Source organism: Coregonus clupeaformis, chromosome 37 (assembly GCF_020615455.1).
Source record: "Coregonus clupeaformis isolate EN_2021a chromosome 37, ASM2061545v1, whole genome shotgun sequence".
NCBI classification, from domain to species: Eukaryota; Metazoa; Chordata; class Actinopteri; order Salmoniformes; family Salmonidae; genus Coregonus; species Coregonus clupeaformis.
This window is the reverse complement of record NC_059228.1, coordinates 25179981-25206274: the sequence shown is the minus strand read 5'-3', so window position 1 is coordinate 25206274 and position 26294 is coordinate 25179981. Positions and strand designations below refer to the sequence as shown.

The window sequence follows — 26294 nt, the reverse complement described above, 5'->3', positions numbered from 1 at the left end:
TATGGGGTATTGTGTGTAGATTGATGAGGGGGAAAAAATGATTTAATACATTTTAGAATAAGGCTGTAACTTAACAAAATGTGGAAAAAGTCAAGGGATCTGAATACTTTCTGAAGGCGCTGTATGTAGTCAGCAATAGGGGAGTGATTACTTCCTACAAGAGCACAAAACGTCTACATTTCTAGACATCTTTGAAAAGCGAGTCAGGTAAGTTTTTTTTTTTAAAGGGGCAGTGTTGTATTTTGAGACTGGCTTGATTATGCTAAGTAGCCAGAAGGCGGAGGGTAGCATATTTTGCCTGATTCTCTGTAATAATAGTATGGGAATAATAATGCATTTTATTTTGTAAAGTGGTTTCTTGCATCAAACAACACAAAAAAAAATTCTGTCACCTGCTTGTCTGAACGACAGGTGGATAAACAGGTTAATGTTTCATGGAATGTAGGCCTACATTGAACAGCTATTTCCATGTTAAAATATTATGGGATGCATTTTATCCATTATTTTTGATGGTAGGCCACTCTGGTAGGCCAACATTATGATCAAATAGCCACAGTAGCCTACTTGGCCACTGTTAAAACTGTAACTAAAAGCGGGTACAGCCTCAGTGTTCACAGTAAACGCGCGCTGGAAGTTGCACAGAATTTTCACAACGTTCAATTTTGCACTCAGCAGACCTGAAATTTGCTCAGTGCAAAAAATATTAGAGGGAACATTGATTGTAAGGACCCTGAACTACAATCCTCACTCTCACCAGGGCTCCATAAGTGCACTGACCTCAGTGTAAAATCAGTTCCTCAATCCCTCAGGTGTGTTTGTGGTGTGTGTGTGTGCGTGCGTGTGCATGTGTGTATGTGGACCTGCAAACGTGTCTGTGTGTGTGTGTCTGTGTTCTTGCATGTGTCTGTTATGATGGAGTCCCCATGGGAACTGGAAAATTACTGTCTGACCCTGCAGCCCATCAGGAGGTGTTGTCACAATGGAAAGAGAGGGGTGGACAGGCTGCGAGAAATACAAGAAGAGGTCTAATAGACTGAGATACAGTTGAGTTGGAGATGAAGGTGTTAAATGTATAGAATGGTAGAGATTGTATGCAATTGACAGAGTGGGAGAGATTGTGTGCAATTGACGAGAGAGAGAGAGAGAGAGACCCATAAACCCTCAAAGTTCCAGAATGGGGTGAAAATGGCAGCCATATTGATCAGGGAGAAATCCAAACCAGTCTAATTGGAATGAATGGCAGTAGAGGCACAATCCTCATTTTACGTATGCAGGAAATGTCACGATCGTCGTTAGATGAAGCGGACCAAGACGCAGCGTGATATGCGTACATACTTTATTCAATTAACGTACTAAACACACGATCAACACAAAACAACAAACGATACGTGAAGTCCTAGGTTAAACACCAAAACAAACCTTACAGAACAAGATCCCACAAACAACAGTGCCAAACAAGCTGCCTAAGTATGGTCCCCAATCAGAGACAACAAGAATCAGCTGCCTCTGATTGGGAACCACCCTGGCCAACATAGAAAACACGAACTAGAACAAAACATAGAAAATTACACATAGAAAATCCACACCCTGGCTCAACATATAAGAGTCCCCAGAGCCAGGGCGTGACAGGAAATTAACGTACGGCATGTGATATATCAGAAATTGAATAATAGAATGAATGTCAACCTGAAATATTGTAATATAATTATAAATACAATTTACATGGGTTTTATACACATTTTCTGTATAAATAGCCTCTAAAATATATGTAAATAGACTATAAATGTATGTCTGTGTTTTCTTGGAAAGCTGTACTTGTTGCATTTACAACTTGTCTAAGTCCTATCATCAACTGATTTCAGCCATTGTATGGCTGTTGATTGACTGCATTGTTTGAATGGACTGTTGGCATATTGGCAGTTAATTTGGAAAATGTATGGAATCATTCCTCTAAATATATCTGGCTGGCAAGCTAACAAACATACAGTACAGATACATTCTTCAAATTCATTATTTTACACTATCTTATCACAGCACTGGCAAACCTTGGGTGACCAACCATTGAAATATAATCAGGGATGTAGTGGAGTGTAAACGCCATTTACATTTACATTTACATTTAAGTCATTTAGCAGACACTCTTATCCAGAGCAACTTACACATTTACACACCTTTTTATTTGTGAAATAGCTTTTACCCACTTATTATTGCGTCCCCAGCGTTGATCAAAGCTCAGACCGCTTATATTCTTGATTACTGAGTTCTTATGTCACACCCTGGCTATGGGACTCTAGTTGTTGAGCCAGGGTGTGTTTGTTCTATGTGGTGTGTTTCTATGTTGGGGGTTCTAGTTCGTCTATTGCTATGTTTTGCCTGAGTGACTCCCAATCAGAGGCAACGAGTGTCAGCTGTTGGCTGGTTGTCTCTGATTGGGAGCCATATTTAAACTGTATGTTTTCCCTTTGGGTTTGTGGGTTTTTGTTCCGTGTTGGTCATTGTTACCAAGGACGTTACGAGTCGTTTGTTGTTTTGTTTGTTGTATACATTATCACTGAAGATAATAAATATACAATGTTCGTTCAACACGCTGCGCATTGGTCTACTTCTCTCCCTGACGATCGTGACATCTTATCACGCCTGCCTCTTTGCGAACGAGTGGAATCATTCTATTCAACCAGCTTATACGAACAGGAGTTAGCATTTAGCAGTCACTTATTCTAAACCTGAAAATGGACAACTTCTACATGTTATGCAGCGAAAAAAGCCAAATATATCCAAATCAGACTTAAGTAACCACATTGTGGGCTTGTTACAATACATAAATCCTGACAGATTTGACGAATATCCACTTTGTTAGATCAGGGTAGTTGAATGCGTGCCAATCCGGCACCTTTTTCTATCCTCCACGGTCTGCGTTCCATTGATCTCTTTACAGCATGTATGGTAGGACCCCCCTCCCGATTCCCCTCCACTCAAACAGTCAAATCTCCAACCTCATCTGCAGGCAAGGACACACCATTACACACACAGCACCACACCTCCGTCAATGTGCCCCAACATTACAGTACATGTAGCTACATGTCCAACTCAAATGTTGCTAGCAGACACTGACTGTTGAGGTCAGATCACCGACTATTGAGGTCAGTTTTGACTCCATCAATGCAGGAAATTAATGGAAATTGAATTCATGAATTGAAACGATCCCCATGTGAAAATAATGTTCAGTATCCAATTAATGATCAGCTTTTCATTAGTTCTCAGAAATCAAATATCCCCAAATGAATAGCCTGCAGGCTAGTATAATATTATGTTTCCAAGTTGGCTAAAGAACTAACCCATCACCCATAGAGACGAACTACTGTTGGTAGATAACCCACTGTACTTAACCCTTAGATGAGGTGACAGTGACAGCCTACACAGATCATCAAACCTCACCACAGCCACACACACAAGCTCCAACCATGTTGTCACTTTAAATGCTGTACCATTGGCACCCTGGCCATGTCGTAGGGACTGTGGTGACAGAGAGGGGAGATCACAGACATGCATTTCCTCTAGTAAATAAATAAAAGGAGCTCATTAATACGACTGATGGCCACATCCAGCCCTAAAGAGCTTTAGCAGGGAGATGCTGGGCTTTGATAATGCACGCCCAAGCAAGACCCACACCTAATTAGCCTTCAGGAGCTGGGAGATGAGAGGTCCATCATAGAAGGGTTAGTGTCTGCGCTGTCATGAAATGTGAAGGAAGAAAGGAGGCCCTACATTGGATGTAGCTATTCTTTTCTTCCGTTCTCTTTTGTCTAGAAACGCAACCTCTCAGAGAGCGATGACATGTTATGATGTTATAAAGCTTCAACCTCTCAGAGAGCGATGACATGTTATGATGTTATAAAGCTTCAACCTCTGAGAGAGATGACATGTTATGATGTTATAAAGCTTTGACCTCTGAGAAAGATGACATGTTATGATGTTATAAAGCTTCGACCTCTGAGAGAGATGACATGTTATGATGTTATAAAGCTTCGACCTCTGAGAGAGATGACATGTTATGATGTTGTAAAGCTTCGACCTCTCACAGAGAGATGACATGTTATGATGTTGTAAAGCTTCGACCTCTCACAGAGAGAGATGGGCTGGCATGTGATATTGTACAGGGGGGTGCTGTAGCTGTATTTGGCCAATCTTTGAGAAAAGAGGTGATTATGGGTTTCAAAAGAAAAAGAGGAAACACTATCAAAGATGTTCCCTGTACACTATGTAGAAATGAAGGTGACATTAACCAGGTCACTTCTCTCCTTTCCTACGCCTGAAATGCCTTATGAGGCGAGGATGATGCCTACCTCCCGGGAATTATTTGTCTACCATTGTATCCTTTCCTTTCCTCCCCAATGAGGCCATTTTGCACCATTGTGTAAGCACAGCATTGCCTCAATGCACGATGGGATTATAGATGTTGTGCCTATTCAGCTATCTTTCCCAGTGATTTATACGAGGGCCTTGGAGGGTTGTATACTGGTGTCATTGTTTGAAGGTTAACTGCACTATATTGGTACACTGTGACTTCCAAAATTGTATATTATTACTGCAATGGGATACAGAGGATCCTCCTCCTCTATTGAAGGGACTGCCATGTCCCTTCAGAGTTTAGGAAACCCTGTCCTACAGTATCAGTCAACAACTGATGATAGTCTTTTGGATGCTGGGTCCCTTTCAATCACAACAGTTCACTTGGAGTGCCAAGGATAAAGCCAAATCAAGGCAATTCATATTATGTGATAATAATTGCACACTGTACAGTATATCCACAAAGATACTGTAGGTATGCTAACAGCCTTAGTTGCCTTAGTAATAGTTGTATTTGGTCATGCGACCATATTGTATTCTCTGCATTCTCCGTGAAGATGAAGTCTGTGTGAATTAGCTTCAGTAACTATTTGACGTAGTGTCTCAGCATTGACTTCATTACATTCTTTTTGAATTAGTAGAGTGTATCTGTCTTTACCTAGTCATCACAGAGGCTGTTCTGTAAGTCTGCTTCAGATAAATTAATTTCCCAATTTTTTAGAAAATATTTCTGATTCTCTGTGGCTTTAGCTTTTATTTGGCAAATTGTCATTCAATTATTTACACTGTATCATCATACAGAATGTCTTTGAATTTAGTTTTGATTTCTCTCAAAGCTTTCCATTCTACCACAAATACAGTATGTCTGTCTGCTTGTACACGAACACATACACACACACACACACAATCAACTTGTTCTTTTCTCTCTGTCTTTGTTTCCAGACCTCCACCACCACAGTGAACATAGTGGTGACTGACGTAAACGATAACGACCCTACGTTTGACCTGACCCTGCCCAGGAACCTCACTGTCCAGGAGGAGAAAGCCAACGTGTTTGTGGGGCAAGTCACGGTAAGCACTTCTAATGGGTTAAAGATGCACACAGTGTAGTAGTATGTTGTTAGAGTTCACCTTGAGTGTGAATACGAAGAAAAAAATAATATTGCTTTCACCTGCCATTTCCTGGTATTTCCCTTCTTTCCACATCCATACCTGGAACGTCTTTACTGAGCAGGTATTTTTATAGCTTCACCGACCCCAGCTACTCCCAAAGTTCCACAAGTGTCCACAGCAACGTATGTGGTGATAACTTCAACATGATTGGCTGATCTTTCACCCAAGGTGACGTCCCTTATGACTGGTTCAGTTCAGCTCCGTCAGGCAGCAATGTTTTTCTAATTACTGTTTTAGATTAATTGGGCTGGGGCTTTGTCAGATAAATAATCAGAGAATAATACATCCAGACTTTTTGTGTGAGCGTGTGTGGTGTGTGGCGGCGCGATGGGAGGACCGCGGCGCAGCATTTGTTTTGTTACCTCCATGTCTTGCCTTGATTAGGAGGACTTAGGGAAATGCTCTAATTGACTGGAATACAATGCTTTGATGAAAGATCAACAAATTTTTTTTTAGTTGGGATCAAAATTATTAGTAACGTCAGAACTTTGGTTTGGGCTGTGCTCTGATAAGTTATAGCACATAAAGAGCTAAAGCACAAATTCCACCACTTTTCAACCTCATTTTCATTTTCTCCAGCCACTTGGGGTTCTATTTTGGGAGCAATGTGCGTCTACCGAGCTATCATCACCTCCACAATAAACAATCACACACAAAGACATGGGGGGGCAGAGGGAATACCTATACAGGTACTGATGAGGGGGATATGAACCAGGTGTGTCAAATGGAATGATGAGATGCGGAGCGGCAGTGGCTAGAAGGCCGGTGACGATGAACGCCGAAGCCTGCCCGAACAAGGAGAGAAGGCACTTCGGAGGAAGTCGTGACAGTACACCCCCCTTGATGCGCAGCTCAAGCAGTGCGCCGACACCGGCCTCGGGGACGGCCAGGAGGACCCGGAGCAGGGCGAGCCGGATGGCGACGGTGGAAATCCCGCAACAGGGAGGGATCGAGGACATCCCTCACTGGGACCCAGCACCGCTCCTCCGGACCGTACCCCTCCCACTCCACGAGGTACTGAAGGCCCCCCACCCGACGCCTCGAATCCAGGATGGAACGGACAGAGTATGCCGGGGCCCCTTCGATGTCCAGAGGGGGCGGAGGGACCTCACGCACCTCAGACTCCTGTAGCGGACCAGCCACCACCGGCCTGAGGAGAGACACGTGAAACGAGGGGTTAATACAGTAATCAGGAGGGAGTAGTAACCTATACATAACCTTGTTTACTCTCCTCAGGACTTTGCCAGGACCGGCTGATACCCTAAAACACATTGAAATTGAGATAGGTTAGTGGAGGAGTGGCGGAGAGAGTTCTGGGCATATTCGGCCCATGGCAAGAACACCGACCACTCCCCCGGCCGGTCCTGGCAGTAGGACTGCAGGAACCTACCCACATCCTGATTCAACGTTCCACCTGCCCATTAGATTCGGGGTGAAACCCAGAGGTCAGGCTGACCAAGACCCTCAGACATTCCATGAACGCCTTCCAGACCCTGGACGTAAACTGGGGACCCCGGTCAGACACTATGTCCTCTGGCACCCCGTAGTGCCGGAAGACGTGAGTAAACAGGGCTCCGCAGTTTGCAGTGCTGTGGGGAGACCGGGCCGAGGAAGGAGACGGCAGGCTTTAGAAAAGTAGTCCACAACGACCAGGATGGTAGTACCCTGAGAGAGGGGAAGATCAGTTAGGAAGTCAATTGATAAGTGGTACCATGGCCATTGTGGAACTGGTAAGGGATGTAACTTACCCACTGGAAGGTGCCTAGGTGCCTTACTCTGGGGCACACCGAGCAGGAGGAGACATACACCCTCACGTCCTTAGCCAAGGTAGGCCACCAGTACTTCCCGGCCGATGCCTGGGTGACCAGAGGAGGAGGACGTGTGTGCCCAATATATAAGACGATCACGGACAATAGACGGCACGTACCGCAGCCCAGCTGGGCACTGAGGTGGAGATGGCTCTGTGCGTAACGCCTGCTCTATGTCCACGTCCACCGCCCACACTACCGGCGCCACAATGCAGGAGGCCAGGAGTATGGGGGTGTTGTCTATGGGCCTCTCCTCTGTGTTGTACAGCCGTGACAGTGTGTCTGCCTTCACATTCTTTGTGCCTGGAATGTAGGACAGCGTGAAATAAAACCGGGTAAAGAACAAGGCCCACCTGGCCTGGCGAGGGTTCAGCCTCCTCGCTGCCCGGATGTACTCCAGGTTACGGTGGTCAGTCCAGACAAGGAAAGGGTGCTTAGCCCCCTCGAGCCAGTGCCTCCACGTGGTCAGGGCTCTGACAACAGCCAACAGCTCCCGATCACCAATGTCATAGTTCTGCTCCGCCGGTCTGAGCTTCTTAGAGAAGAAGGCACAGGGGCGGATTTTGGGTGGCGTGCCCGAGCATTGGGATAGGACAGTGCCTACCCCTACCTCGGATGCATCCACCTCCACTACGAACTGCAATGATGGATCGGGATGGGTCAGTACTGGGGCTGAGGTGAACAGAGCCTTCAGGTTACGGAAAGCCGTGTCAGCCTCAGCAGACCAGCAGAGCCGGGACGGCCCACCCTTCAACAGAGAGGTGATGGGTGCTGCAACCTTGCCAAAGCCCCGGAGAAACCTCCGATAGTAATTGGCAAAGCCAATAAAGTGCTGCACCTCCTTTACCGTGGTTGGAGTCTGCCAATTTTGCATGGCTGAAATGCGGTCTCCCTCCATCTCCACACCTGAGGTGGTGATGTGGTATCTGAGGAAGGAGACGGACTGATGGAAGAACAGACACTTTTCTGCCTTGGTATATAGGTCACGCTCCAACAGTCGGCCCAGCACTCTGCGAACCAGGGACACATGCTCGGTGTGCGTAGCGGAATACACCAGAATGTCATCGATGTAGACCACCACACCACGACCAAGCATGTCCCAAAACACCTCGTTCACAAAGCACTCGAAGACTGATGGAGCATTCATCAACCCATACGGCATCACCAGGTATTCATAATGCCCCGTGGTTGTGCTAAATGCTGTCTTCCACTCGTCCCCTTCCCGGACATGCACCAAGTGGTACGCACTCCTGAGATCTAATTTCGTGCTTTGATTCGATAACAGAGGAGATGAGGGGTAGAGGGTAACTATAGCGAATGGTAGTTTTGATTAAGTGCACAGTAATCAATGCAAGGGTGCAGACCTCCGTCTTTCTTCTTCACAAAAAAAAAACTTGAGGAGGTGGGTGAAGTGGAGGGACGTATGAACCCCTCGCGCAGGGACTCGGAGATGTATGTCTCCATAGCCTCCATTTCAGCCTGTGACAGGGGATATACATGACTCCTGGGCGGCACAGCGTCTAACCGGAGGTTTATCGCGCAATCCCCCGCACGATGGGGTGGTAATTTGGCCACCTGCATTTTGGTGAAGTGCGCAGCAGAGGGCTCTGAACGAGTGTGGGTTTGCGCTACCTGGGGTGACGCGAGAGTGCCCTGCCTGCCGCCTCCAGACCCAGAAGAACTCTGACGACAGCGTGCAGCAGAATGTCCTCACTTGCCACAAGAGTGACACTGGATATGTCGTCCTCCGTTCTCCCGGATTGCTGCACCACCCAGCTCCATTGGAACGTGATGGGGTTGAAGGGGGGTGAAACGGGCAGGCCCCTTCCAGGACGTCCTCTCGCTGCCAGCAGGTTTTCCAACCGGATGGCCATGTCCACCAGTTGGTTGAAAGTCAACGTGGTATCCCGGCAGGCTAGCTCCCTTCGGACATCCTCACGCAGGCTGCATCGGAAGTGATCGATGAGGGCCCGCTCGTTCCACCCGGACCCAGCCGCTAGAGTACTAAACTCCAGGGCAAAGTCTTGCGCTGTCCTCGTCCCCTGCCTCAGATGGACAAGACGAATGCCCCGTAGTTGTCCAACGCGTCTCCTCCTTCACTCCAGACCGCGTTGGCCCACTCCAGGGCTTTCCCCGAGAGGCACGAGACGAGGGCGGACACGTTCTCCTGCTCCGATGGAGCTGGGCTGATGGTGGAAAAGTAGAGGTCCAGCTGCAGGAGGAAACCCTGGCAGCGGGCCGCTGTCCCGTCGTATTCCCTCGGTCGAGATAGATGAATACCACTGGGTGCTGGGGTGTGGGTGGCTGGATCCGGTCGCTCAGCTGGTTCCGAAGGGTCGGGTCCTCTCCTCTCCAGGCGCTGGACGACCTGGAGAACCCAATCCATCGCTTCGCCCAAGCTGGCTAACATGTTGGAATGCTCCCGGACCCGCTCCACGACTCCAGGCATATTCCCTGCTCCTGCTGACTCAATGCTGTTGGGTGTGTGATTCTGTAACGGGTGATTTGGACGAAGTCAGGCGTAGGAGGGTAAATCACTGAATAAATGGTTTATTCGGCAAATACAGCGGTATGCAGCAATGCGTAAAACACTACAGTGCAGTAAAACGGTGCACTGGAGAAAACAAAGCACCCAGGTGAATATTCCGGCGATACAAATGTATAAAGCTCCACCGAGCTATCGTCACCTCCACAATAAACAATCACACACAAAGACATGGGGGGCAGAGGGAATACTTATACAGGTACTGATGAGGGGATATGAAGGTGTGTGTAAAAACTAGACAAAACAAATGGAATGATGAGATGAGGAGCGGCAGTGGCTAGAAGGCCAGTGACGACGAACGCCGAAGCCTGCCCAAACAAGGAGTGTAGGCAGCTTCGGAGGAAGTCGTGACAAAAGGTTAACATGTGTTGGGAAAAATGAATGCCCAAGTCAAGAAAGCTTACCAGCTGCCAGCAGCGCTTGCGATGACAGGTAAGTTAACCGCGGGTGCTTTTTCTTAGCCTATGTCAACATTTGTTTATTCTGTTGTTGCTAGTGAAATTAATAAAATCCACTTTTATTTTTAAGAGATATTTTCTCGGATCCCCGTTTGAAGACCCCTGCCTTACACGCCTTAGGGTTAGCATTAAGATACTTAAACGATCTGAATTTTACAGTGCCCTCTGTGAAATAATGCACACTCTAGAATGCCCTTCAAGTCAATTAGAAATGAGTAGATTTAGCAACCAATGTGTTTGTCTAGCAACCAGGCAAATAGGACTAATGACTGGCTTGTTTTCGTTGGAACGACTTCATAGCTGTTAGTTATTGACATGCATTACTGAGAAAAAACGCCCACTCTAGAATCCCCTTCAAGTCAATCAGAAATGAGTATTCAACAATGCAGTGGCTTAATCTAGTTTATCATTATGTCTTTATTAGAACTGCATCGTACCTCTTCCAATATTCCAATGTCCCAGACTGTTGACAGGTAAACCTTTTGTGTTTATGTAAGCATTTGCATAATGAGCATACACACCCATACATTCCTCCCAGGGAGGGAGTTGTAATCTGGGCACGCACATGACGATGACAAATCAATTAGCATTCACGTCAGCTAAACCATAAAAGCTGTAGCGGTGTAGCTAATTGAAGAGGCAGTTGAACATGGTATCGTTTGATAACTGGATTATGACATCTCTCCCCCGCTTTTCTTGATGAAACCATCAACCTCAATAATATGACACCCGTTTTCTTATGAGTTGTAAGCTGCATCATACCCTTCAAGGTTCCACTTTAATTTACAATATGTTATTTACCTGCTTGTTACCTACAAATGTCATGCTGAAATGGTAATTACATAATAATGTGATGATAATTACTTTGTTAGTTTCTTTGTCATTCACAAGCATGAATACTGTATGTGGGCCTACCTTTTTGTGTCAGGTATTAACCAAAAGGTATTGATGCATCCACATAGTGTAGATTCTGCATTCTAGATTCTATACATATCCACACTCACCTAGCATACACAAAAGTGAAGTTTCCAGTTTTTTCATGTGGCAGGTCTAAGGCAGCCCAATTCTGATATTTTTTCACTAATTGGTGTTTTGACAAATCAGATCAGCTCTTTTGCCAATAATTTGGTAAAATATCAGAATTGGACTGCCTGTGTAAACGCAGCCTAATGAACTTTTAATGGATCTGAGAGACAATGAATGCTCGGTTTCCTTAACTGCATAGAAAACCAACCCTGCGATGCTAAAGTGAGTTTGTGTTTGTTTTTAGTCCATGGGAGGCTGTTAAATATTCCTAATTATTAATTGATACATTTAGTATGTATTAAAGAAATGAAGCCTGTGAGCCGTAAGGTGCATAATGATGTCAACTCACTGCAGAGTAATGTTCTTCTGTTTTCTAAAGGCTTAACGCCAGGGCTCAATCTTTAGCCTAGGCTTTGAGCATCTATCTGGCTTTCTGTGTAATACAACATGGACTCCATCTTAGCCCTCTCCCTTTAAAATGTTCCCTTTTTTTATTTGATTCTCTCTGTGCTACTCTGTCCTTCCATAGCCGAGGTCAAGAACTCAGTCAGGCTTGAATCGAACAGGGGCAGGGGAAGTGTGGCCAGATTTCAAAGCCTTCCCCGCCTCTCTCTGTCTCTGTCTCTGTCTCTGTCTCTCTCTCTCTCTCTCTCTCTCTCTCTCTCTCTCTCTCTCTCTCTCTCTCTCTCTCTCTCTCTCTCTCTCTCTCTCTCTCTCTCTCTCTCTCTCTCTCTCTCTCTCTCTCTCTCTCTCTCTCTCTCTCTCTCTCTCTCTCTCTCCCTCTCTCTCTTTCCCTGTTACCATGATTACAACAGAAAGGAATTAGTGCCTGCTCTTTACACACAAAAAACATGCTGTCAGGTTCACACACACACACACACACCAGGCTAGCACACACTCACACACAAGCTAGCACACATTCACAAATGCTGGCATACTCATGAGCTGGCATATTCATGAGGGATTTATAATTTGTTAAGCAACTAACTTTCTGTCTACCCTGAAGGATCCTCAAAATTTACCCTGTTCTGGGTTTTTCGTCCTTTCCTTATTTTTTGCTGAATAAAGAATGAAGTGTATGTTTCTGGAACTTGATTTAGCATTCAAGGAATTCCCTTTGATGAAAATCAGACTTTAAAGGAGAGGCTTCTGGCCTTTTGAACTTGCTGATGATTAGTCATGAGTCTGTGACAAAGACACTAATCTCAATGTGAAGAGAAAATGAGACTGAAATTAACACTGGGTTTGAATTTATGAGAACTGTGTCAGCTTAGTAATTTTAAGTGTACAGTGCACATTTTTAAGTGTATGTGTGTGTGAGTTTTTAACTGTGACTATATTTATGATAGAGCACAATCCCTTGTACCTTACTGCTTAAGTATTTCCATGCATATTTGCCTGTTTCCCTTCCTCACTCCACATATTGAATCTACTATGTTTTCCTCCTCCAATGCAGGCCACAGATCCAGATGCAGGGGCTAATGGCCTGGTGCGCTACAGGATAGTCAACCACCCAGGTCTTTTCAACATCACCAAGAATGGCAGCATCTTCACCGTGGTGCCTCTGGACCGGGAGCTCAGAAGTCAGTATGACCTTATAGTGGAGGCCTCAGATGGGGCGGTGGACCCCCGCAGGACCACCTTCACCCTCTCTGTCCGGTGACAGACATCGATGACAACAGCCCAGAGTTCTCCCAGAAGACCTACGTGGTCAATGTCCCAGAGAACAGCCCTGTTGGTACCGTGGTGCTGCGCCTCAGTGTAAGTGTGTGTGTGTGTGTGTGTGTGTTTGTGTGTGTGTGTGCGTGTGCATGTGCCTTCATGTGTGTCCTACAACTACACTGAGTATGTGTGTGATCAGTGAGCATTGTGGTTCTGAGACTGTGTAAGTGTGGATATGGGGGAGGGGATCTGTGGTTTCTGTCCTTCTCTCTGCCAGGCCTTGCACAGAGCAGTAAGGGCTTCAAACAGCTTGACTATTAAATGCACCCTTTAACATCCTTTAACTTCAAAGTGTCTCCAGCTATCAGGTGATTTGGCCTCCATTTCAACTGCCATAAGCTTCCAGGCTCTTTAGTGTTTCACATGCGCAACGGAGGGCAAAACACTTATATTTTACTATCTGAGGAGTCTGGTCTGTGAGAACTCTCTGGGTGTCTTAGGTATCAAATGGAGTAAGACTAAAGCCAGTTCCTCATTAATGCTCAGAATCAAGCTGAAGGGGTAAACAAACAAAAAAGCATCCTTCTCTTGACAAACGATAATGTAATGCTTGAAAAACCTGAGCGCCTTGGAACTTGATGGATGGTGTCTCAGGTAGATTCGGCACTGCAAGTAAGGCTGCACGATTTGGACAAAACAGATATTGCGACTATGAATTGCGATTTTCAAACACTTGAGTGAAAACTATGTGTCAGGGTAAAGAACATCACTTCTAAAATGAGATCATATGAATTAATACATACTGTGCTAACTGAATACAAAACCAATATTGTTATACTTATATATAGGATTATTACACCTGCATATTAACAAACATTCATTTTTAACATGATCATCAAAATATAGTGTTCTATAAGCGCAGCAATTAATTATTATACCATCAATCAATCAATTTTATTTTATATAGCCCTTCTTACATCAGCTAATATCTCGAAGTGCTGTACAGAAACCCAGCCTAAAACCCCAAACAGCTAGTAAAGCAGGTGTAAAAGCACGGTGGCTAGGAAAAACTCCCTAGAAAGGCGAAAACCTAGGAAGAAACCTAGAGAGGAACCAGGCTATGAGGGGTGGCCAGTCCTCTTCTGGCTGTGCCGGGTGAAGATTATAACAGAACCATGCCAAGATGTTCAAAAATGTTCATAAGTGACAAGCATGGTCAAATAATAAGCATGGCCATGGCATTGTTGAATACTTGTTTCTGATTGGCTTGAAGGGCGTTCTAGAATCTGCATTATTTCCCTATAATGCATGGTATATTTGTACCGTAGAATTCAATGGCTATAGTTAATTCTTACATGTTCTATGTTTGTGCTGCTTTTGAAAGCAAAAGTCGAATTGAAAACATTATTGGCATTGTTGAATTAGATTGTCATAATGGCAAGCTAGTGGTGATGGTTTGTTAGCTAAACTAGCAAGTCTATTTGGTTAGTTACCATGGTTACTACTGTAGTTATCTAGTAAACGTGTTAGCTACTTCAGTGGATGTTGAACACATTTATACCGGCAAATTAACACATTTCTAGCACCAACGTGTTAAATTATAGCCATGGTATAAAAGGGATAATCAAATCGGGGCTCTATACGTTCTCTGGAAAATAATGCAACTCCGTGGAAGGTCAGTTCCACTCCGCACATCTTCCACGTCGTTCATTATTTTCCATAGTTGATTATCCCTTACATAACATTATGAGTTCCTATTTCCTATTTTACCATTATGAGTTCTTAAATGACCTAAGTTAAATATGTATTAATGCATCCATAGGCCATTTCAATTATAATTCAAAGTGCCTTAAAAACATGTAACACGTAGCCTACCGATTGCAAGGTGCAGTCTGTGTCCAAAGCATTGGAGTCTGGTCCAGTCATTCAACACCATGGCCTTTACTACGTTTGCACCGTTATCGTTACTTGCTGAACCTCATTCAGGACCCAGGCAGCTAAAACTTCACACAACCCCAGAGCAATGTTTTCTCTGTGTGATCTTCGGGCCTATGATGTTTGCAAGCACCGACCTTTCAGTTGAAACGTCTCATCAATATAGTGTACTGTCAAACGAATGTAGGGCTTGGTTGGTTTACTACCAAAGGTCTGTTGTAGTCATTTAATAATCAACATGTGTGAGCTCTGTTTCAACTTCTCCCTTAATTTTGTTATACAGTGCTGGGATAGCAACTTGGGAGAATTATGTGCGAGATGGAATCTTGTATATCCTGTCCAGCTTGTTTATCATCTTCTTGAAGCCATCTTTGCTGACTGTGCAAATAGTAATCATGTATTTAGCTATGTGATAGATAGATGATGTCTATGTGTCTGCAGGATGTTTTTTCATTAGCACTAGCAGCACTAGCAGCACTCAGCCCTTTCTCTCCTCACCAGCATCTAACTGTGCGCTCTAAGCGGGGACGCTTGTGATTGGCAAGCATGTGCATGCCATGCAGAGCGTGAGAGTGCCCGCTTGTGATTGGTCAGCATCTTCTGTGCATGTAGAAAGTGAATGAACGGAGTCTAGCGCATCTAATTGGAGGAGTGACCGCAGTCTAGTTTTTGTTGTATTCATTGAGCGTCAAATAAAAGAGATAATCGCAGCCTCTTGCGATATGGAGCCACTTTCGCAGCCACTTTCGATCAAAATTCGATTAATTGTGCAGCCCTACTGTCAAGCATATCCACGTGTTGTTTGTGCTGAGGAAGAGAACCATGGGAATACACCAGCGAGCACCAAAGCAAAGGCAGAGCAGAGGGGAAGTAATTGTCTGCATATTGTGAGTGACATTATCACTCAACTCACAAGGGAATAATGCAAGGGAGGGGGGAGGGGGGAGGGGGGAGTGGATGAGTGACTGACACATGCAACCGTGACAACACTAATCTCCCAAGAAACGAACAACATCTTCAGCCAGAGCAGGAGCAGACAGGGATGGGGTTGGTGGTGGGAGTGACACCTGTCTGTAAAGAAGGCCCATTGATAGACAGCATCGCAGGCAGATGAATCTCTGATCCCCGCCTCTCTCCTCTGGAGGGATTGTATGTGTTCTGTTTTCTATTTATTTATAAATGTATTTTATCTTTTTATATTGTTGTATATTGTTACTTCTGTCACATCTGTACATCAAAGCCTTCCACCTGAAAGATTCTCACTCCCACCGATCGCATGTACTTTTTATTTTCAGTTGTCGGTTTGATATCTTTTCTAATCAGGTTTTTTGTTGCTGTCTTTGTGTGTTTGTGTGTGTGTGTGTGTGTTTGTGTACATGCATTTCTATAATCATCTCTCTCTGCCCCTCTCTCTATTCTCTCTCTCTTTCTCTCTCTCTCTCTCTCTCTCTCTCTCTCTCTCTCTCATCTATCTATCTATCTATCTATCTATCTATCTATCTATCTATCTATCTATCTATCTATCTATCTATCTATCTATCATCTATCTCTCTCTCTCTCTCTCTCTCTCTCTCTCTCTCTCTCTCTCTCTCTCTCTCTCTCTCTCTCTCTCTCTCTCTCTCTCTCTCTCTCTCTCTCTCTCTCTCTCTCTCTCTCTCTCTCTCTCTCTCTCTCTCTCTCTCTCTCTCTCTCTCTCTCTCTCTCTCTCTCTCTCTCTCTCTCTCTCTCTCTCTCTCTCTCTCTCTCTCTCTCTCTCTCTCTCTCTCTCACTCTCACTCTCTTTCTCGCTTATCCCTCTCTCTCCCTCTGTCCCAGGCCGTGGATGCAGACCTGTTCTCTAATGTAACGTACCGTATCAAATCTGCGGAGGCCAGGAAGCTTTTCTCTGTGAACCCGATTTCAGGCGATCTGTCGGTCCTGCAGACGCTGGACTTTGAGGACCTGGCTAGTATGGGCATGGGGACCAACTATACCTTCCAGGTGGAGGCCGTGGACCAGGCAGGGACCATGCCCCCCGGTGAGGCTACCGTCACCGTTCGGATCACGGTAAGACCAGCTGAAGCTCTGTATTCACTGTGTATTCACTCACCACTCCCACTGTCTGACCCACTACAGTTTGCCTACAGAGCTAACAGGTCTGTGGACGACGTTGTTAACAGGGGCCTACACTACATCCTTAAACACCTCGATAACCCAAAGACATATGCAAGGATATTGTTTGTGGATTTTAGCTCTGCATTCAATACCCAGAACTGCTACAAGACAAACTCTCCCAGCTGAACGTGTCCAGTTCCATCTGTCAGTGGATCCCTGACTTCCTGACCAACAGGATGCAACATGTGAAGCTGGGAAAACACCTTTCGGACTCGTTATCCCTCAGCACCGGAGCGCTGCAAGGATGCGTGCTCTCACCGCTAATCTACTCATTCTACATCAATGACTGCACCTCCAACAACGCATCTGTCAAACTACTCAAGTTTACAGATGACACCACTCTGGTCAGTCTCATCACCTACGGCGATCAGTCCATGTACCGTGGAGAGGTCGACCGGCTAAAGGCCTGGTGCAGTCGCATTAACCTGGAACTCAACACAGACAAAACCGTGGAAATGGTAGTTGACTTCAGAAAATGCCCCCCACCATCTCCCCCCCCCCTGAGATTGATGGCTCAGCTGTTAGCATTGCTGAATCATTCAAATTCCTGGGGACCATCATCTCCCACAACCTCAAGTGGGAGGACAACGTCACAGCGGTCACCAATAAGGCACACCAGTGGATGTACTACTTGCCGCAACTAAAAAAACAAAAAATATCCCATTCAATCTTGATCCTGTTTTAGGCATCAATCGTTGAGTCCATCGTCACCTCCTCCATCACCGTCTGGTTTGGGTCTGCGTCTGCCCACTGCAAGGGCAAACTGCAATGCATTGTCCGGTCTGCAGACAGGGTCATCGGCTCGGGGTGACCACCCCGGTCACCCCCTCCTCCAGAAATTAACCTCTGGCAGGTGGTTCAGGTTACTCATGACCAAAACCTCCCGCCATCTGAAAAGTTTCTTCCCCGGGCTGTGGCCCTCATCAACCGGCCATCCTGCCCATAGAGACTAAAGGACTATGCACTCTATGCTGCACACCGCATCAAGACATCTCTGACCTGTACTGTACACAAAATAACTCCACTATACTGCATTGCACTCTGTCCATCTCTCTGTCCATCTCCCCATGTTGAATCCAATGCTTCCCACAGTTGTGTCAAGTTGGTTTGATGTCCTTTGGGTGGTGGACCATTCTTGATATACAGTATTGTACATGAGAAACTGTTGAGCGTGAAAACCCAGCAGCGTTGCAGTTCTTGACACAAACCGGTGCATCTGGCACCTACTACCATATCTTGTTCAAAGGCACTTAAATATTTTCTCTTGCCCATTTATTTTTAATTTCACCTTTATTTAACCAGGTAAGCCAGTTGAGAACAAGTTATAATTTAAAACTGCGACCTGGCCAAGATAAAGCAAAGCAGTGCGATAAAAACAACCTCTGAATGGTACATATACACAATCCATGTCTCAATTGTCTCAAGGCTTAAAAATCCTTCTTTAACCTGTCTCCTCCCCTTCATCTACACTGATTGAAGTGGATTTAACAAGTGACAACCATAAGGGATCATACTGTAGCGTTCACCTGGATTCACCTGGTCAGTCTATGTCATGGAAAGAGCGGAAGTTTTTAATGTTTTGTATTTTTTTATTTTTTTTATTTCACCTTTATTTAACCAGGTAAGCCAGTTGAGAACAGGTTCTCATTTACAACTGCGACCTGGCCAAGATAAAGCATAGTAGTGCAATAAAACAACAACACAGAGTTACATATGGGGTAAAAAACATAAAGTCAGAAATACAACAGAAAATATATATACAGTGTGTGCAAATGTAGCAAGTTATGGAGGTAAGGCAATAAATAGGCTATAGTGCAGAATAATTACAATAGTATTAACACTGGAATGCTAGATGTGCAAGAGATTATGTGCAAATAGAGATACTGGGGGTGCAAATTAGCAAAATAAATAACAATATAGGGATGAGGTAGTTGGGTGGGCTAATTTCAGATGGGCTGTGTACAGGTGCAGTGATCGGTAAGGTGCTCTGACAACTGATGCTTAAAGTTATTGAGGGAGATAAGAGTCTCCAGCTTCAGAGATTTTTGCAATTCGTTCCAGTCATTGGCAGCAGAGAACTAGAAGGAATGGCGGCCAAAGGAGGTGTTGGCTTTGGGAATGACCAGTGAGATATACCTGCTGGAGCGCAGACTACGGGTGGGTGCTGCTATGGTGACCAATGAGCTAAGATAAGGCGGGGATTTGCCTAGCAGTGATTTATAGATGGCCTGGAGCCAGTGGGTTTGACCGACGAACATGTAGTGAGGACCAGCCAACAAGAGCGTACAGGTCACAGTGGTGGGTAGTGTATGGGGCTTTGGAGACAAAACGGATGGCACTGTGATAGACTACATCCAATTTGCTGAGTAGAGTGTTGAGGCTATTTTGTAAATGACATCGCCGAAGTCAAGGATCGGTAGGATAGTCAGTTTACGAGGGCATGTTTGGCAGCATGAGTGAAGGAGGCTTTGTTGCGAAATAGGAAGCCGATTCTAGATTTAACTTTGGATTGGAGATTCTTTATGTGAGTCTGGAAGTTGAGTTTACAGTCTAACCAGACACCTAGGTATTTGTAGTTGTCCACATACTCTAGGTCAGACCCGTCGAGAGTGGTGATTCTAGTCGGGTGGGCGGGTGCCAGCAGCGTTCGATTGAAAAGCATGCATTTAGTTTTACTAGTGTTTAAGAGCAGTTGGAGGCTACTGAAGGATTGTTGTATGGCATTGAAGCTCGTTTGGAGGTTTGTTAACACAGTGTCCAATGAAGGGCCAGATGTATACAAAATGGTGTCGTCTGCGTAGAGGTGGATCTGAGAGTCACCAGCAGCAAGAGCGACATCATTGATATACACGGAGAAAAGTGTCGGCCCAAGAATTGAACCCTGTGGCACCCCCATAGAGACTGCCATAGGTCCAGACAACAGGCCCTCCGATTTGACACACTGAACTCTATCTGAGAAGTAGTTGGTGAACCAGGCGAGGCAGTCATTTGAGAAACCAAGGCTATTTAGTCTGCCAATAAGAATGCGGTGGTTGACAGAGTCGAAAGCCTTGGCCAGGTCGATGAAGACGGCTGCACAGTACTGTCTATTATCAATCGCGGTTATAATATCGTTTAGGACCTTGAGCGTGGCTGAAGTGCACCCGTGACCAGCTCGGAAACCGGATTGCATAGCGGAGAAGGTACGGTGGTATTCGAAATGGTCGATTATCTGTTTGTTAACTTGGCTTTCGAATACTTTCGAAAGGCAGGGCAGGATGGATACAGGTCTGTAGCAATTTGGATCTAGAGTGTCACCCCCTTTGAAGAGGGGGATGACCGCGGCAGCTTTCCAATCTCTGGGGATCTCAGACGTTATGAAAGAGAGGTTGAACAGACTAGTAATAGGGGTAGCGACAATTTCGGCGGCTAGTTTTAGAAAGAAAGGGTCCAGATTGTCTAGCCCAGCTGATTTGTAGGGGTCCAGATTTTGCAGCGCTTTCAAAACATCAGCTGTCTGAATTTGTGTGAAGGAGAAGCGGGGGGCATGGGCAAGTTGCAGCAGAGGGTGCAGAGTTGGTGGCCGGGTTAGTGGTAGCCAGATGGAAAGCATGGCCAGCTGTAGCAAAATGCTTGTTGAAATTCTCGATTATTGTAGATTTATCGGTGGTGATAGTGTTTCCTAGCCTCAGTGCAGTGGGCAGCTGGGAGGAAGTGCTCTTATTCTCCATGGACTTTACAGTGTCCCAAAACTTTTTGGAGTTAGTGCTACAGGATGCAAATTTCTGTTTGAAAAAGTTAGCCTTTGCTTTCCTGACTGCTTGTGTATATTGGTTCCTAACTTCCCTGAAAAGTTGCATATCGCGGGGGCTATTTGATGCTAATGCTGTACGCCACAGGATGTTTTTGTGCTGGTCAAGGGCAGTCAAGTCTGAGGAGAACCAGGGGCTATATCGGTTCTTAGTTCTGTATTTTTTGAATGGGGCATGTTTATTTAAGATTGAGAGGAAATTACTTTTAAGGAACAACCAGGCATCCTCTACTGACGGAATGAGATCTATATCCATCCAGGATACCTGGGCCAGGTCAATTAGGAAGGCCTCCTCGCTAAAGTGTTTTAGGGAGCGTTTGACAGTGATGAGGGTGGTCGTTTGACCGCGGACCCGTTACGGACGCAGGCAATAAGGCAGTGATCGCTGAGATCCTGGTTGAAGACAGCTGAGGTGTATTTAGAGGGTATGTTAGTCAGGATGATATCTATGAGGGTACCCATGTTTACGGATTTAGGGTTGTACCTGGTAGGTTCGTTGATAATTTGCGTGAGGTTGAGGGCATCTAGCTTGGATTGTAGGATGGCTGGGGTATTAAGCATATCCCAATTTAGGTCACCAAGCAGTACAAACTCTGAGGATAAATGGGGGCAATCAATTCACATATGGTGTCCAGGGCACAGCTGGGGGCTGAGGGGGTCTGTAGCAAGCGGCAACAGTGAGAGACTTATTTCTGGAAAGGTGGATTTTTAGAAGTAGAAGCTCAAACTGTTTGGGCACAGACCTGGATAGCATGATAGAGCTCTGCAGGCTATCTCTACAGTAGATTGCAACTCCACCCCCTTTGGCAGTTCTATCTAGACGGAAAATGTTATAGTTGGGGATGGAAATTTCAGAATTTTTGGTGGCCTTCCTGAGCCAGGATTCAGACACTGCTAGAACATCAGGGTTGGCAGAGTGTGCTAACGCAGTGAATAACTCAAACTTAGGAAGTAGACTTCTGATATTTATGTGCAAGAAACCAAGACTTTTGCGATTACAGAAGTCATCAAATGATAGCGCCTGGGGAGTAGGAGTGATACTGAGGACTGCAGGGCCTGGGTTAGCCTCTACATCACCAGAGGAACAGAGGAGGACTAGAATAAGGATACGGCTAAAGGCTTTAAGAACTGGTCTTCTAGTGCGTTGGGTACATAGAATAAAGGGGGCAGATTTCCGGGTGTTATAGAAAAGATTCAGGGCATTATGTACAGACAAGGATATGGAAGGATATGAGTAAAGTGGAGGTAACCCTAAGCGTTGGGTAACGATGAAAGAGATAGCATCGCTAGAGTCATCAATTGAGTCGGTCTCCGCGTGTATAGGGGGAGGTGCAAAGGAGCTATCTAATGCAGGTTTAGCTAGGCTGGGGGGTCTACAGTGATATAGTACAATTAGAAATAACCGAAACAACAATAAACTAACCATGTTTGGGCTGAGGCTAAACATAAACAGGATGTAGTACCGTAAAAAGGAACAGTCCAGCAGATATCAGCTGTATAGCTGAGTTATCATAAGGTCCGGTGGTGAAGCACTAGTAAGAGGCCACGGCTAGCGGGCCAGGGCTAGCAGATGGATGGAATCTTCGTGGTTAACGTCGTAACCACATCAGACGATTTCGTCCGCAGACCAGTCCTGTAGGATCGGCGGGGCTCCGTGTCAACACTAGGTGGTCCCGTCCGGTTGAAAGAGAGGTAGATAGCCGGGAGATGGGCGATGGGCCTAGCTCAGGATGATTTGATTAGCCAGACCACAGCGTCCGTTTTGTTGAAGCTGGCTGGTGGTAGCTAGCTGGTAGCGATGAAATCTGGAGTTAAAGGTCCAGTGATTCAGGCGGAAAAACTGATATGTTCTGGGTCGATAACGCGCTGTGCAGACTGGCCGAATATCCGGTGATCAATGTCCAGTGATTAAAATTAATCCCGCAGAAAAAAAATCCAATGTCCTGGGTGAAACACCGCTAGCTGAGGCTAATAGCAAATAGCAAGTAGCTAGTTAGCTGGCTAGCTAGTTTCAACTGGAGATTCTAGATTCTAGATAAAGGTGAGTCAAGGTAAGTCAATAATAGAATCCGTTCCACATTGAGTGAGGCGGGTTGCAGGAAAGTATATCTTGTAGAAGGATGAAAAGTCTGATAGGGAAATATGTACGAAAAATAGGGTATTTACAGGCTATTTACAGACAGACGATAAAAACACAACTGCACTACTACGCCATCTTGGAAACTGTATACTCAGTGTATATTCATACTGATACTGTTAATTTGTACATCCACTGTATATCAACTGTATACACACTGTATATTTGCTAATTCTGTTATAGCTATACTCACTCTACCTAGTTGTGTATAATGCATGTAAACGTTGTTTAAACTCCGTTGTCTGTCTCTAAATGTGTCTATCACTAGCAGCATCATATCACCAAGTACAATTCTGAGTATGTGTAAATGTACTTGGCCAATAGTAAAAGTCAGAAAAACATATCCTCTGTTACTTCACTCTCACTTGTTTCCACTCATGGTGGTGACAAGTAGGCTAGTGCTTGAAGAATGAACTATGTATGGCCCTCATCAAGGTAAAAGCACTTGTTGCTTTATATCTGCAATAGTATGTACCATCATGGTCCCTAAGGACAGGTAGTGGTGGTGAAGGATGCATAGAACCAGCACCGTAGATGTGATAGTCATAGTCGGCATAACCTTTTATTCACTGTGTGTCTCCTGCTCTGCAATTACCGAGGAAGGCGTGCTGGAGTTAGTATACAGAAAACATAGCTTTCCTCCTTCGGATGAATAAACACTTTATGTTTCCATATACTTTCCCCTCATGGTCCCCAGGCAGAAGTAGTGCTGGCATAAATCAACAAAGCAATACTATTTCACTGCCAGGAGCAGTAGTTACAGTTATCTTTAGACAAGATATAGGTTGTTATCAATAAGATGTCACAATATGGTGCGGGGCGATCAATTTGACCCCCAGCTCTGCTAAAACCATTGACAACTACGTGCCATTTTCAAGTGATGTGAAGGCTAAGGGCAGAAAGGCACAGTGGCTTTGGATATGCGCTCAGCCTTGGACCAGCCATAACAAAGACACAATCAGGACTGCAATTCAAAAGTCTCCTAGCTGGCCTAGCTGAAAGAGGTGATCATTAAATTGAGTTCACAGCATATAATGACATAATACCATGACTGCTATTAATGCAGCGCTAAAGTACTTTGCATGTTAAATTACATGATCAATTGATGTTTACTGATCATGAAAAGCATGTAGTTACTTGCTGCATAACTCTGATAGAGCTAAATGTGCGCAATTGTTTCTGACTATGCTCTTCAAGAGGTGATGATATTACAACCAAATAGTTAACATTTCCCCCAGCAGGCAAAGTACTTTAGCGCTACATGAATAGGAGTCATGGTATTATGTCATTATATGCTGTGAACTCAATTTAATTATGACCTCATTCAGATAGGCCAGCTAGGAGACTCTTGAATTGTAGTCCTAAATGTGTCTTTGATATGGCTGATCCAAGACTGAGCACATATCCAAAGCCACTGTGCCTTTCTAGCGGTCGTGTTAGCCCGGTGCTATTCCAGGGCTGAATGACTCATTAGCTTTGTGACTGCAATTATGTGAGGATTTCCAGACGCATGCGTTCCCTTTCCAACCTTTAAGGAGATTAGCCGCTCAATCCAAACTAAGGGATTAGACGCCTCCTGTTTTGGCACACTGTGTCTCGCTCTGTTTGTGTGTGTGTATGTATGTGTGTGTGTGTGCGTGAGTGTGTGCATGCGTAACAACACCTTTTAACTGTGACTATATTAATGATATAGAACAACCCCTTGTCTCCCACTTCACCCACTGAGTTGCACAGAACACAGTGCATTTGCTTTTTCAGGGTGTACAGTGTATGTGAGTTTTATTTAGCCCGATGGCAGAACCACTGACTTCCACTCTGCATTCACAATATTGACAGGAAGGCAAGGGAAGCTTGGTCCTTCAAGTTGTTCCTCTGCAGGCCCAGCCTACCTGTAGAGTGAGTTTGTTCTCCGATAAGGACAGTTTGATGCAGTTTCCTTGTAGTCAGTCACCCAGGAACAGTGTTTGAGAGGATAAGGTGCAGTAGTGCTTCCGTTATCACACCCTCCTGGCTGCTTTTTGATAGGGCCAACATGAATTAAGGTGGGACTAATGGATTCATACTGGGTTCCTATGAGTGTAGATAGAGCAGGCACAATTACTTTCCTTCCTTCCTCCATATAACACCTGCTGAAGCTTTTGAAGTCTTTTGCGTTTAATTTGTTCTTGTCTTTGTTTTTCTAAAGGTTTTCTTGTTTCGTTTCCATGGAAGACCTCGCGGTGATGGATTGCGTAGTCTACCTGTGTCCTGGGGTTCAGAATTAAACTCACAAATGTTTCCATCTTTTTTCTGCCTTTCTGAAAACACACTGTAGAAGCTGATAGAGCGTGCTTGTGTGTGTGTAACTCACAAACTTTTCCCTCTTTTGTCACCCTTTCTGAAAACACATGGTAGAACCTGATAGAGCGTGCTTGTGTGTGTATGTGTGTGTGTGTGTGTGTGTGTGTGTGTGTGTGTGTGTGTGTGTGTGTGTGTGTGTGTGTGTGTGTGTGTGTGTGTGTGTATTCTCCACCTCCACAAACAAACAGAGGACAACACCATGTCAAGACTTTGTTATTGAAAGCAGAAGCAGTGAATCACAGTTTGTCAGCTCTACAGCACACAAGCTGCATATGGATGGACTGGAAATGTGTCTGTGAATGAGTCTTTGCCTTTCACATAAAGGTCCTCTAGGTATGGTTAAAACAGATGGTTTGTTCAAGGGCACTTAGTGTCAAAGGCTCTTCTCTCTACCGGTCAGCACCGGACACTTCAACCTTACCATCAGAAATGTCATTATATCATATGAATGAATGAGTTGTTCAATATCTTTAATTGTATATGTACAGTGCATTCGGAAAGTATTCAGACCCCTTGACTTTTTCCACATTTTGTTACGTTACAGCCTTATTCTGAAATGGATGGAATTCTTATTTTACTCATCAATCTACACACAATACCCCATAATGACAAAGCGAAAAACAGGTTTTTAGAAATGTTTGCAAAACAATAACATAAAATAAACCTTATTTACAGTATTCAGACCTTTTGCTATGAGACTCGAAATTGAGCTCAGGTGCATCTTGTTTCCATTGATCATCCTTGAGATGTTTCTACAAATTGATTGGAGTCCACCTGTGGTAAATTCTATTGATTGGACATAATTTGGAAAGGCACACACCTGTCTATATAATGTCCCACATTGGACAGTGCATGTCAGAGCAGAACCAAGCCATGAGGTCAAAGGAATTGTCCGTAGAGCTCCGAGACAAGATTGTGT

The 26294-nt window shown here is 44.9% G+C and overlaps 1 protein-coding gene across 1 annotated transcript in view; it reads left to right on the top strand.

The window, feature by feature from the left end:
* LOC121553438 (protocadherin-15-like) overlaps window positions 1-26294 on the top strand; it is a 273628-nt gene that overhangs the window by 168456 nt on the left and 78878 nt on the right. The window contains 4 exon segments of the mRNA XM_041866538.2: window positions 5290-5418; window positions 12814-13012; window positions 13015-13118; window positions 16770-17000. Coding sequence (XP_041722472.2) covers window positions 5290-5418; window positions 12814-13012; window positions 13015-13118; window positions 16770-17000 — 663 coding nt within the window.